A 14,629-nucleotide genomic window follows, 5' to 3' on the forward strand; every position below is an offset into this window, starting at 1 on the left:
TTCTGATCCCCAGCCCCATGGGCACCCCTACAATTAACAAACTACTTTCCCCAATGCCACACATTCCTTTGTCTCATGCCCTCCTGCACAATTCTCACACCTAGGAACCTCCCTCCTACACACTGCTGCCACATGCCCATAACCTTGACACCTGTAACAACGTTAGGTATTCAGCACAAAATCTCATACAGGATAACTTTAATATCCTAACATCACTTTGTTGGGCAAAGACAATATCAAATCTCAAAAGAACAGACAATGACTCTTCTGTTTCACCATTCACACCACCCTGTCTGCGTCGCACCAAACGACGAGCATCACAAACACCAGGAATCTTCCCCTTTAGTTGGTCAACTTTTACATTTACTGGTGCCCCAGTAATCACTCCTTTCAATAGCACCCTTTTCTTGAGAGAGAAAAAAATAATCAAATTTCTTGCCCCCATTAGTTTAACACGGAGCACATTCTCCCTCTGACCAGCAGAAACACAAAGACAATAAGGAAGAGGCCTACTAACTTCTAACAAACCCTTCTTTGGAGGGCATATACAGTTGAAGTCAGAAGTTTACATACACCTTAGCTAAATACATTTAAACTCTGTTTTTCACAATTCCTGACATTTAATCCTAGTAAAAATTCCCTGTCTTAGGTCAGTTAGGATCACCACTTTATTTTAAGAATGTGAAATGTCAGAATCATAGTAGAGAGAATTACTTATTTCAGCTTTTATTTATTTCATCACATTCCCAGTGGGTTAGAAGTTTACATACACTCAATTAGTATTTGGTAGCATTGCCTTTAAATTGTTTAACTTGGGTCAAATGTTTTGGGTAGCCCTTCCACAAGCTTCCCACAATAAGTTGGGTGGATTTTGGCCCATGGGGTCCTTGATTTTTAAAAACGATTAAAGCTTCTACTAATGTAATTGTCTACCAGTTCCCCTATGCCACTCCCTTCTGAACAATATATTTTTTCTTTCTACTAAGATTAGATCAACAGGATCCAGGAGTAAACATGGAGGAACATCTCCCATCACCACAGAAGGGCCAACCTCCAACTCTCCTCAGCAAACTTTCCAACTTTCCATCCAAAGTCACTGCCTTGTCTATTAATATATTCCCAACATTCATCTAGATCAATAACAGTGGGAAGATCAACCTTACAGCCTTTCAGTAGCAACGGTAGGTTTTAGGTTTTAAAAACAATTCCAATAAATGCAACAGTTGGACAAAGGATGAAGATACTCGAAACTTTAGGGATTTTTCTAATCCATCAGATATTATCTTGTAAAGGAGCGCGTAACTGGCGTCAGGAAAGTCAGGCGCAGGAGAGCAAAACTGGGTAATCAACGGAGCAGTTTTATTCATAAAAACCACCAGAAACCAGAACAACAAACAAATAGATACAAAACCCGTCTCGCACCAGAGAAACCGTGCACATGCACTTACAATAAACACTTCCGCACAAAGACATGGGGGGAACAGAGGGTTAAATACACAACATGTAATGAGGGAAATGAGACCAGGTGTGTGGGAAGACAAGACAAAAGGAAAAGTGAATCGATGATGGCTAGAAGACCGGCGACGCCGAGCGCCTCCCGAACAAGGAGAGGAACCGACTTCGGCGGAAGTTGTGACATATCTGAATTATAGCACATGAAACCTTTTACTGACACGGACAAATAATTAATGTAGTTCAGTGATTTTGGTAGAAATTCAGGTATTCAATTTATTGTGAAATTTAGAAGGCACTCATATATATATTTTTTTTTATTGAATCAGGTATTTTGGTAATGCTTCATTTTAAGGGGTCCTTATTCAATGTAATTACCCTGTAACAAGTATTGTATAGTGACACTGTAATAACATGTAACTGGTGGTAATTGCGGGGTGCAACAACGAATGTTTGTTACCATGCTGGTTAAAATGTTTCCGTTTCCGATAGCAACCCAACGCACCATATCTCAGCCTGCACAAACCATGTAAGACCACCTCATTGACACAACTCTGCAATAAAGGGCTCTGGAGTCGGATGCACAGGCCCAATCGCAAAAACGGGTTCACAATGTTTCCACATCAAAAAAATACTTACAATTGTTAAATAATTTAATGGTGCATTTGAAAATAGGGCAATTACTTTAACCATCAATTAAACATTTTTAGAACCTATAATAAAAAGTTATGGTTAACATTGTGAAAGTCATTCATGCTTTCCAAATTGTAAGCCTATTATTAAAAGCTTGGGTGAATAATGGTTTATAAATCCACTTAAAATGGTCATAAGACAAACTCTTATTCCATCATGTAACCTTGCAAGGGGTTTCCCTGTTGAGGAACATTCTCATTTTTGGATGGGATGCATTGGTGCAATTATTGATCTATCCCAGGAATTAAGGCATCATGTCAAGATTTCAATTATGTATATACTGTATGGCTCTGGCACAGTAGCCAACTGTATGTGGTGTAGGCTATTGCCCTGAAACAAGAATATAGTAGCATCCAGAGTCTGCCAGTGCTTCTGATGGCCTTGCATCATGTGCATTCCCCTTTTGACACATGTGTATACTGAACTTTCTATGATTTGATTATAAAAAATGCTGTACAGTAGAATAAGAATAGGCTCTTTTTTAGTGTATCCTTTCATTCAGATCCACTCTGACTGTTCTGATTGCTGCAATTGAGTATTCCTCGATAGAAAACCTATGAGAGGATTGGAGCCTAACCAGCTCTGCTACAGCGAGTAAAATAGTCAGAGTGAGGTGTTCTCTCATTTGTGTCTATACCAGTGGTGACCCGTCATTCAGGGTAGGTGGGGCAGAGCCTGTTAGGCTGTTTTCATGTTTTCTTGAGCGTTGGTAACTGTGCTGTTTTGAGCCCCATATTTTTAGCACAAAAAAAAGAGGGCTTGCATGTTTTGCATGTTATTTTGGAATTAATACGTGTCACATATCAGTTTACAAACAATGTCAAAAAAGATTTATATCACTGAGTTAATAAAGCTGCATACACTCATGTTCTATTATTTGTTTTCTTGAGTAAGGCAGCTCCAAAATGCAGGCGTTTCAGCATAGCTCAGTGCTTTCTGTGGTGGTGGGGCGTGCCAGCAAAAAAGAGGAACATTACGCCGTGATTGGTTCAGTCACTCATGAGGACACAACGTCATCGCAAAGTGTATGTTCTTAGAGAAAGAGAAATAATAGACATCCAAAATTTCTGCTCTTTGGGTCCTGCCATAAAGTTACATTACAAGTGCCCTTCCAAGAAAGCTCAAGATCATTGGCCACAGGTAAAATGACGTCAAATCAGATTATATGAACAGTAGTTTTGATTGGACTGATCATGTCAACATCTTACTTTCAAAGTCTTAGCTAGGAATCATCATCATGAATCAAGTTGACAATCTACTGGCAAATGCTCTTTAATCCTTGTCATATGAAGAGAAATTATAGATAAAGCGTATCGGTGCTCATCGGCCATAAAGATTACATGTAACAGTATAACTTTAGACCGTCCCCTCGCCCATACCCGGGCGTGAACCAGGGACCCTCTGCACACATCAACAACAGTCACCCACGAAGCATCGTTACCCATCGCTCCACAAAAGCCGCGGCCCTTGAAGAGCAAGGGGAACTACTACTTCAAGGTCTCAGAGCAAGTGACATCACCAATTGAAGCGCTATTTAGCGCGCAGCACCGCTAACTAAGCTAGCCGTTTCACATCCGTTACACTCACCCCCCTTTTGACCTCCTCCTTTTCCGCAGCAACCAGTGATCCGGGTCATGGCACCAATGTAACAGTATAACTTTAGACCGTCCCCTCGCCCATACCCGGGTGTGAACCAGGGACCCTCTGCACACATCAACAACAGTCACCCACGAAGCATCGTTACCCATCGCTCCACAAAAGCCACAGCCCTTGCAGAGCAAGGGGAACTACTACTTCAAGGTCTCAGAGCAAGTGACGTCACCGATTGAAACGCTATTTAGCGCGCACCACCGCTAACTAAGCTAGCCGCTTCACATCCGTTACATACACAACAAGTTGGAAATCGCAAATTCAACAATGAGTCGTTTGGAAGGAATCAGTGGCTGACTGCAAGCAGTGCAAAGCAACCAGTAGCCTGCTATTCAAAGGAGTGGCTGTGTGTTTGACAAAGTTTGATGACATAACCGCCGCACCACCTTCATGTTTAAGTGAGCACATCCCAAGCCAAGTTTAGTCCAAAAATGTCTTGTATGCTGCTGCATAAATTATGCAATATGCAAGGGAGATATGTATACTGTAGCTAAGAAAGTAATACTAAGTGTATGTTGTGTAGTAAGCTGTTAGTAGCCCATAATTTGGTCTATTTTCACCTATTAATTTCGCCTAACATTACTGTTCTGACTCAGTGGTGCTGCACTTGTAGCCTTTAGCCGCTTCAGTTTTTGATTAATGCCATCTAATATTGTCTGCTCCCTTTATTTATTCTATGGTTCTGACTTGGTGTACAGGTTAAATACTGCAAGAGCAGCCCACGTTCTGCATTCTGTTGCTGTACATTTCAAAAGTGCCGAACACATAGTTACTATATTGACTATGTCCGTTGTCATTCGCTCATTAATGTCTTAATCGAAATTACGGAATTACTCTTATCGTTCCCTTATGCCATCTTTTGTACATCTCAATTGTAAGTAGAAACCATATTTGCTTAAGCAAGTCAGCCACATCAGCTATGTTTTTAAACGAGGCTGAATTAATTGTTTCGCTGACAAACAAGGCTCTATTGACAGCCAGGTGTAGCGGTGGTAAGGATTCACTCCATTGTGCTGGAAAGAAAGCTCTGCTGTTGGGACAGCTTTATGTAGGCCTTAACAGTTTGTGGGCACCGCTTGCCACCGTTATAGTGCAACTAATGTATTTTTTAGTGTTGTGTTTTTGCTGGAATGCATTTTTTTTTTATGTTTGAGTTTTCCCCACCAAGATTTACATGTTCAAATCGCCACTGGTCTGGACGTAGCTAGCAAGCTAACCAACGTTAGCCTGTTAGCTTTGGTGCTTGACTGAGGTTGAGGTCAGAACGCTTGGATCAACCCAACTCCTTGGACAGACTGAACGCTCTGAATTTACAAACAATCTGACAACGCCCAGAGTGCACTCCAGAATGAATGAATGAATGAACACACCCAAGTTGCTAGGTTTTTCAAACGTACTTCTATATTACAGCTATGTTGTTGCCATGGCAGCAGCCTAAGCAGAGAGCTCTATGTGCATTTAAGTGTTTTTAATTGTTTTTGATAACATTGAGTTTTATTGCATATTTCTGGTGGTTTTGACCCACAGATTTGCAGATGGACTGGCAGGTCAAATCTTTTTGGCTTGGCTAGCTAGCTAATGTTAGCTGGCTGGCTAATTATTTTTGTTCGAATGATTCATCTGGCCCAGCTTTTTTGTTTCACCTAGCTACTGGTTCCTGATCTTTTAAAACAGTCACCTGAAAGGAATGTGTAATGCAGTGCTGAGGCAGAGGGCTTGTAGTGAGGATGACTGGCTTGCAGTGTTGCCAACTCCTCAGTTAGGAAAGTAGTTATTGGCTGTCCTAAAAGTCACTAAATTACATCATCACCTAATTTGCATAATTGGCCATGTGAACGTAATTGTGATGGACGCTGTGGGAGAGACAAAAAGTGAGTAAAAAACACCCTAAATATGTTTAGAACTACAAATGAACTTTCGTCTGTCGATTCTTGTTTTTTTTTAAATGTCACAATTTCAACCCTCCTCATTTATCCGGGCTTAGGACTGGCAAAAGTGACCCAAAATAGACACTCTGGCGGAGTTACTTCGTTTTTTTATTTTATGTGTTTTAGTTTTCTTAATGTGGTTTGGTTTTTAACCTATAGTCCACTTAGGAGCCTACAACAAGTCACAGGAAAACATTAACATTTTTCACCATAACATTTTTTTGTATACAAGCTACATTAACAATCTAAATGGACCAAAAAGAGACAATAGAAAAAACTGTCAATGGCAATGTGAGAAAATTATGGTAACTAGTCTGGCCCTAATTCAGGTTAATTGTATTTTTTTAATGTAAGCCAGGGGCGGCTTCCCGCATGCACGATTCATTTGCAGTCTGGACGAGGAGGGGTGAACATCTCCTGCTCTGACTGCAGCTGGGAGGGACTGCTGGCGAGGACTTGGCCGCCTGTGAGTGCTTTGGGACGGTGGGGCAGCACCTGCTACTCGTTGAGAAGAGTAAGAACGATACGTGCTTTCACGTCAGTCTCCAATAACACCAGAAAAAGTTGCTAGATTTGTCTCTAGTGGTTTTTTATTTGTCGCTAGAGGGGTCTGAATATAACGACAAAGTAGCTAAGTTGGCAACACTGTCTCTGTGCGCACCTGCAACCAATTGCCTTGTTAAATACCTGAGTTCCTTTGTCTTTTAATTCAGTGCCAAACAACCAATGCAGTTGTGAAGAACTCTCCCGCATTTATTTCTGTCATCTGTGCTTCCCAGTGTCCAATGTGAGTAACTTGAACAGCTGCATGGACAGCTGCATCTGTATCACCTTCTACTCCCACCAGTGCATTCAAAATAGTTAGCCTGCCTTAAGATAGTCTATCTTGATCATTTTGAAATGTAGTAACAGATCCAGGTAGAATAAACAAGTCTGTAGGCCTACATAATACCATAGAAACAGTGTTCTAAGAATATAACAATGTGCACCTTCATCTTTGGTCATTACCAGCCGATACAGATACTGTGCCCATCTGCATTATGTCTGGTGGTAATGGGGCTGCCTTGGCAAAAGTGAGTGGTCATACCTTCCTGTGTGGTGTCCTGTATACAACAGGAGTTCTCTGGTGCAGAACATACAGGGTTTTCCCCTCCCCATAATGACTGACACTATTCATTTAAATAATAAAAGACAATGCAAGTAAAAGTTGAATGCAGAGTGCCAGGTCTCTCCATTCAGAGACAAGTATCAAGCCTGTCTGTCAGTCTGGACTTCATACCATAATCTTGCAAGTCTCCATGTGCAGCCCCCATCCATGTTTCTGTGGACACATACAGTCACTGTTCTATTACCAATGGCAGTTAGATATACTATGTTTTTTTTCTTTTAATTTCACCTTTATTTAACCAGGTAGGCTAGTTGAGAACAAGTTCTCATTTGCAACTGCGACCTGCCAAGATAAAGCAAAGCATTGACACATACAACACAGTTACACATGGAATAAACAAACATACAATCAATAATACAGTAGAAAAGTCTATATACAGCATGTGCAAATGAGATCGGATAAGTGAGGTAAGGCAATAAATAGGCCATGGTGGCAAAGTCATTACAATAAAGCAATTAAACACTGGAGTGGTAGGATGTGCAGAAGATGAATGTGCAAGTTGAGATACTGGGGTGCAAAGGAGCAATAAATAAATAAATACATTATGGGGATGAGGTAGATTGGATGGGATATTTACAGATGAGCTATGTACAGGTGCAGTGATCTGTGAGCTGCTCTGAAAGCTGGTGCTTAAAGCTAGTGAGGGAGGTAAGAGTCTCCAGTTTCAGAGATTTTTGCAGTTCGTTCCAGTCATTGGCAGCAGAGAACTGGAAGGAAAGGCGGCCAAAGTAAGTGTTGGCTTTGGGGGTGACCAGTGAGATATACCTGCTGGAGCGCATGCTACGGGTGGGTGCTGCTATGGTGACCAGTGAGCTGAGATAATGTGGGGCTTTACCTAGCAGGGACCTGTAGATGACCTGGAGCCAGTGGGTTTGGCGACGAGTATGAAGTGAGGGCCAAGCAACGAGATCATACAGGTCGCAGTGGTGGGTAGGATATGGGGCTTTGGTGACAAAACGGATGGCACTGTGATAGACTGCATCCAGTTTGTTGAGTAGAGTGTTGGAGGCTATTTTGTAAATGACATAGCTGAAGTCGAGGATCGGTAGGATGGTCAGTTTTACAAGGGTATGTTTGGCAGCATGAGTGAAGGATGCTTTGTTGCGAAATAGAAAGCCGATTCTAGATTTAATTTTGGATTGGAGATATTTAATGTAAGTCTGGAAGGAGAGTTTACAGTCTAACCAGACACCTAGGTATTTGTAGTTAGAATATATATATATATATATATATATATAAGTCAGAACAGTCCAGAGTGGTGATGCTGGACGGGCGGGCAGGTGCGGGCAGCGATCGGTTGAAGAGCATGCATTTAGTTTTACTTGCATTTAAGAGCAGTTGGAGGCCACGGAAGGAGAGTTGTATGGCATTGAAGCTCATCTGGAGGTTAGTTAACACAGTGTCCAACAAAGGGCCAGAGGTATACAGAAGGGTGTCGTCTGCGTAGAGGTGGATCAAAGAATCACCAACAGCGAGAGCGACATCATTGATGTATACAGAGAAGAGAGTCGGCCCGAGAATTGAGCCCTGTGGCACCCCCATAGAGACTGCCAGAGGTTCGGACAACAGGCCCTCCGATTTGACATACTGAACTCTATCGGAGAAGTAGTTGGTGAACCAAGCGAGGCAATTATTTGAGAAACCAAGGCTGTTGAGTCTGCCAATAAGAATGTTGTGATCGACATGGCTAAGGCTTTCAACTCTGTCAATGAATACGGCTGCACAGTAATGTCTTATTGATGGCGGTTATGATATTGTTTAGGACCTTGAGCGTGGCTGAGGTGCACCCATGACCAGCTCTGAAACCAGATTGCATAGCAGAGAAGGAACGGTGAGATTCGAAATGGTCGGTAATCTGTTTGTTAACTTGGCTTTTAAAGACCTTAAAGGCAGGGTAGAATAGATATAGATCTGTAGCAGTTTGGGTCTAGAGTGTCACCCCCTTTGAAGAGGGGGATTTGTGTCAGATCTCACCTATGTTGAAGTTTAAACAGGTCAGCCTAAACCTAATTCTGTTCTCCCCATCAAAGACTGTTGGTGAGCAGGCAAGATGTGAGGATGGAGGTGAGGTCTTTGCCAGAGCCCTATTGATGGACATAGTAGCGTAGATCAGCTACTGGTCCCTCAAAGATACTGGTCGGTCACACACACAGCACTGATTACATTACCAATGGTGGTTATGATTAGCTTGGTAGAAATATCCTGATTGCTCCATTCACCTTTTCTATTTCACTTCAGATATAAAATTTGAAGTGAAATAGAATGGTGAACACAGGGATCAGGCTGGTTCAACCAGGCTAGGTTATGCCCTGGACATTATACGCAACTAAGAAGTAGAAAATAAGCAACAACTAATGTCAGTTTACAGAAATTGTTTGTATTTGTACAGCCAGAAGAGGACTGGCCACCCCACATATGCTCTCTCTAATTCTCTCTTTCTTTCTCTCTCTCGGAGGACCTGAGCCCTAGGACCGTGCCCCAGGACTACCTGACATGATGACTCCTTGCTGTCCCCAGTCCACCTGACTGTGCTGCTGCTCCAGTTTCAACTGTTCTGCCTTATTATTATTCGACCATGCTGGTCATTTATGAACATTTGAACATCTTGGTCATGTTCTGTTATAATCTCTACCCGGCACAGCCAGAAGAGGACTGGCCACCCCACATAGCCTGGTTCCTCTCTAGGTTTCTTCCTAGGTTTTGGCCTTTCTAGGGAGTTTTTCCTAGCCACCGTGCTTTTACACCTGCATTGTTTGCTGTTTGGGGTTTTAGGCTGGGTTTCTGTACAGCACTTTGAGATATCAGCTGATGTACGAAGGGCTATATAAATAAATTTGATTTGATTTGATGATGATCCTGTGAAAGCTGTTGCCGCTGACAAGTGAAGGTCGCTGGTCGGATACTTGTCAGCCACAATGCTCACTGTGAGGGCATGTCTGCATGATGCTGATGAGGGACCCCTTGCTTGTCTTCTCTATGCTGCATGTTCAGCTGCAAACTGGACATCTCTCAAACAACTGCAGCAGCCAATCTTATTAGGTGGTGTTGACTGGAAGTGCCTGTGACTGGGTGATATAATAGACAGCCATGTGGTAAATTGCATTTTGTTCTAAAGGACAAAGCTTTTTGCTAATGCACTTCACAACCAAAATGACTCTACTTAACTGGGGAATTAGCCAGGTATTTATAAAAAAATGAACTTTTCACAAACATTACCTGTCGATGAAGCCATCTGTGTCGTCAGAGGCCTCATGCCGCGTGTCCTTTTCATCAGAGTTGAGGGAGACTGGCAACAATGGATGAGGTGTCACAAGAGTACTTGTTGTGAAACACTTATTCTGAGGTCTTGCCTGACAAGCTGTGAAAAAAGCAAGTGAACAGTGAATTCAAATATTTTTGGAGGTCTCTAAACCATTGCAATCACATTGCTGGACATGTTATGATACCCACCCCACCGTTGCTCCTTCTGGTAGGTCCCAACATCCGTTCATGACCACGGGATCAGTCTGGCACCCAATTATGCCCTTTGTTTAACAGAAAAACAGGTTCAACGATTGTCATCCTACCTAAATTATAAACACAGCTCGAGAAATAAGGTAATCTCGTTTGAAAGCTACTTCTATGCTTTACAGATGTAGATTGACTGAGTTTGTTACTACTAGTTGGGACACTGTTGTAGTCAGACATGAGTTAGCTAGTATCGCCATTACTGCCTCCAATATTTATTTGTGCCCTAGAAGACATGGGTTGCGCCTCAGAAGCTAATGTGACTGTTTCGTCTAAATTACACTAATTTCGAGTGGCATGGCAATATGACATTGCCAAAGTAGGCAAATAATTAGTAGCAAACAACTTTGCAATAATTATGTCAAATTTACTTTAGATCGGTTGCAACTCATTACTGTTACTATCAAAGTTTGTCAAAAATAGCTAACAATGCTAATGTTAGCTAGCTAAAATACAGCGGTCCCTTCAAATCTGCAGCTGAAGTTAGTATGGCGACATCGCAATCATAACAAAATGATTGTATTTAAGTAAGTATTTGTCTTCTTTTGAAATGTTATTTTTTTCCAAGCCAAATCCGAGTTGTATTGAGGTAGGCTGACATTAGCTAGCTGTGTCAGCTGTGATAGTGGTTATCAAAATATACTGACCGTACATAACCAGCAGTCTATGGTCGGCCGGTATACTGACATCCACTGGGGACCAACGGAATAAAACTTGCATGATGGAGTCCTTCTGCAGGGCATGCAAACCATAGTTGTTTGGTGTGCATCCTTAAAATATTACCCACCTTCAACCTAGCTGAAATTGCATGGTGAATCCGTATAGGGCTTTTCAGTCTCAAACGGCCATGATCGCTTTGGTTTAGGACGAAGAAACCATTGAGTTCCAATCCATGAAAGGAAACGAAGTGGGAGGGGCAATTTACACGTGGAGTTTGACAAAAGGGGCATGATTTATTGACATAATTGTAATCGAAACCCAACCTTCATTTACTCTGTGTGATGCCCCGAGGTTCTAAACTCGGTTTCAGACAAGACTGACTTCATGAACAAAATTATTATTTTAACACTTTGTAGTCTAGTTTGACACTAGAATAAATGTTTGACTCATATCAATGCCACATCGCTGTTTTTTTAGGGGCAGTCGCTCTTTAAACTATTTTAAATGTAAACTTCAATGGGGTAGGGACCAACCCGGGCCAGATAATCGAATTCACGGATGTGTCTTTATGTGCGCATTACGCGTATCCATCCATGATTGGGTTATACATTGCATAATGTGCAGACTAAACCAATCATAGTAAAACGTTTTATTTTGGCTAGATTAAAACCGCACCTCCTCCAATTGGATATCATGGGCGGAGGGTAAAGGCCTGCGTAAAGGCAGCTGTCTCCACCCCGGATATACCCACTTTTCCCCCGGCACATACACGTACATTAGGGCCGCCACGGCTACACTTTTCTTGTTCATGGTTCGAATCTGCGAGAGAAGGATGAAGTTTTTGGTTGCGGTCACGGTCATCGTTGGGTCGGTGATATTTCTGCTCTTCCCGAGCGGATCAGACGCTGACGAGAAACAGAAGGGCCCAAAAGTCACGGCCAAGGTAAGGTATCTAGCAAGTCGAAAGACGGGAGGGATTTTTTTTTGTGCACAACTAACATTTGCAGTAAGAAACCGTTTTGTGCTGTCTGACTTTTCAGGTCTAAAATATTGCCAACTACAATGTCATAAGACGTGATACAATTAAACGAACTCGGCGAAATGCGATGCAGCGGTTAGTTACTAGTTAATGCACGGCCTCGATGCTTGCACGAAATACAGGCCTTAACTAGCTAGGTAAAAAAAAAAAATTTTTTAGCTGCTGTAGTTAACTAGGCCACGTCCACTTATTCGGCTTGGAGCTACGTGTGACTGCGCCCAACGTCGTCAGCGATTGTTTTTATTATAACCTTATAACCTTTATTTAACTAGGTAAGTCAAAAACAAAAATATGTACAATGATGGCCTACACCGGCCAAACCCTAACCAGGACGAGGCTGGGCCAATTGTGCACCGCCCTACGGGACTCACGATCACGGCCGGTTGTGCTACAGCCCGGCATCGACCCATGGTCTGTAGTGATGCCTCTAACACTGGTGCAATGCCTTAGACCGCTGCCCCACTCGGGAGCCCATTCACGAGTCTAAAGAAAAAACGTGCACACGTAATTGGAAGTCATTTTTGCGTTTGAAGCATTGGGTTTGACCGGTTATAGGCAATGTAGTTAGCATGTTACTTCCATAATCACATTTCCGGACAACCTACTGCAGCTAATGGTTAAATGAGAACTAAGAAACCGGTTTTGTTGCAAATCACAACCTTTCAAACAATCCTTACTGCCAAGCATGTCTGGGCGGAGTCTTCCTCCAAAACCTTTAAATGAAACACCAAAAACTGTTTTGGTTTACTGCTACTCTAAGCAGTAGCGATGCGTGGGTAAAATCAATGGGAAATGCCAATGCTATCCACTTACATGTAGAAGAAACGAACTCCCTGTCCTACAGTACACGCTCTGTCTACGGCTACCTGGCTAAAATGCTTGCTCTAGGATAACTTTAATTCATGGGCAACGTTAGCTAGTTAACATTACCTGCTACATATTGAACTTCCATCCTCTCAGGCCAAGGTTAGCTTAGTTCAACCCTAATTTGATACTTTTTTTTTTGTTTATCATGGTAGGCGAAATGCTCGCTGGCTTTCCTTGCATTCCATGCAATGCTATGTGCGGCAACAATGTTAGTCGTTTGGGCCAGACAGCATCAGATGGCCAACACGTAGAGGCGCTGTTTCACTTGCTCAGATGCTATTTCCGGTGAGCTACATTCAGCCTCTTGAGAACTGAAGGAACATTATGAAACGCGGGACAGAAGATGTATATTTTTCTATTCCAGTGAAGCGTAGCATCCATGAATACACGCCACTGTAAGATGTGCACACCATCAGTGGTCTTCTGGGGGAAAAAATAATGTAAATGCATAGACATTTCTCTCTCAAATGTCACTTGAGTTCCATGATGGCCTATCTGTAGTGCTCAAGGGATGCCATTCCAGGATGAGAACAAGTTGCCTTTGAGAATTCCTGCTAACCCATTTACTCATGCTTTCCCTTAACAGGTTTATTTCGACATCAGAATTGGAGATGAGGATGTTGGCCGAATTGTCATTGGGTTGTTTGGGAAAACGGTACCCAAGACAGTTGAGAACTTCGTTACACTAGCAACTGGAGAGGTGAGTCTTTTTATACCCAGGGTATCGATTTAGCAAATGGATATGTTATGGTAGAACCATTGAGGTACTCACTAATGCATTGCTTCTTGTCTCCACAGAAAGGATTTGGTTACAAAAGCAGCAAGTTCCACAGAGTTATCAAGGATTTCATGATCCAGGGTGGTGACTTCACCAGAGGAGATGGCACTGGCGGTGAGGGGAATTATTGATGTATAACTACCAATAATGGTATGGGCATCAATGCAAATATTGATTATCGTCAATATCCTTGTTTCCCTGAAGGCAAGAGCATCTACGGAGATCGCTTCCCTGATGAGAACTTCAAGCTGAAGCACTACGGACCTTACTGGCTGAGCATGGCCAACGCTGGCAAGGACACCAACGGCTCCCAGTTCTTTATCACCACCATTCAGACACCTTGGTTGGATGGCAAGCACGTGGTTTTTGGCAAAATCTTGGAAGGCACGGTGAGTACTCCCCACCAACCCCAACACAGAACAAATACACACCTCCCCCTGCAGCTGAATCTGTTTGCATACCCCTCACTCGCGGTATTGTTCCCCTACAGGATGTGGTGAAGAAGATCGAGGGCACAAAGACAGACGGCCGGGACAAGCCCCTCAAAGACGTGTCCATCCACGACTGTGGCAAGATTGAGGTGGAGAAGCCCTTCGCGATTGCTAAGGAGTAAAAACAAGTCAACTTTATTAAATGGGGGAGCAGGACTGTGGGGTGTAGGTAGACCATTGAATTTTCTGTTTTGTTTACCACTGGGGTCCTGTAGTGGGGCTCCTGCGCGGGTTGTCCTGGTAGCAGAAGCTGCCCATTGAAGTTAAGTGCCAGATCAACGCAAAGGCATACTGGGTCCATTTCCAAACAGGCATTCCAGTATGGTTGTTGTGCAGCTGATACCTGCTCATTTTGTAAAGGATACATCTTCAATAAAGGATCCAGGTTTTGTTAAG

General features: G+C 42.7%; 1 protein-coding gene and 1 long non-coding RNA gene across 4 annotated transcripts; one reads left to right on the plus strand and one right to left on the minus strand.

The window, feature by feature from the left end:
• Positions 1–1,338: 1,338 nt before the first annotated feature.
• LOC115134565 (uncharacterized) lies at positions 1,339–11,376 on the minus strand. 3 transcript variants are annotated; one of them, XR_003864339.2, is made up of 4 exons: positions 11,186–11,376; positions 10,342–10,415; positions 10,108–10,249; positions 1,339–9,956 (listed from the first exon to the last, which is right to left on the minus strand). It is a non-coding gene; the product is annotated as an uncharacterized LOC115134565 (long non-coding RNA). The 3 variants fall into 3 exon arrangements; XR_003864338.2 differs by having other exon boundaries at positions 11,046–11,376; XR_003864337.2 differs by having other exon boundaries at positions 10,342–11,357.
• Positions 11,377–11,802: 426 nt separating this feature from the next.
• Positions 11,803–14,628, plus strand: ppib (peptidylprolyl isomerase B (cyclophilin B)). Its single transcript, XM_029668686.2, has 5 exons — positions 11,803–12,001; positions 13,551–13,664; positions 13,763–13,856; positions 13,947–14,131; positions 14,233–14,628. The coding sequence occupies exons 1-5, from the start codon at positions 11,867–11,869 to the stop codon at positions 14,353–14,355; spliced, it is 651 nt and encodes a 216-aa protein (XP_029524546.2). The 5' UTR covers positions 11,803–11,866; the 3' UTR covers positions 14,356–14,628.
• Position 14,629: the final 1 nt, after the last annotated feature.

Source organism: Oncorhynchus nerka, linkage group LG9a (assembly GCF_034236695.1).
Source record: "Oncorhynchus nerka isolate Pitt River linkage group LG9a, Oner_Uvic_2.0, whole genome shotgun sequence".
NCBI lineage: Eukaryota > Metazoa > Chordata > Actinopteri > Salmoniformes > Salmonidae > Oncorhynchus > Oncorhynchus nerka.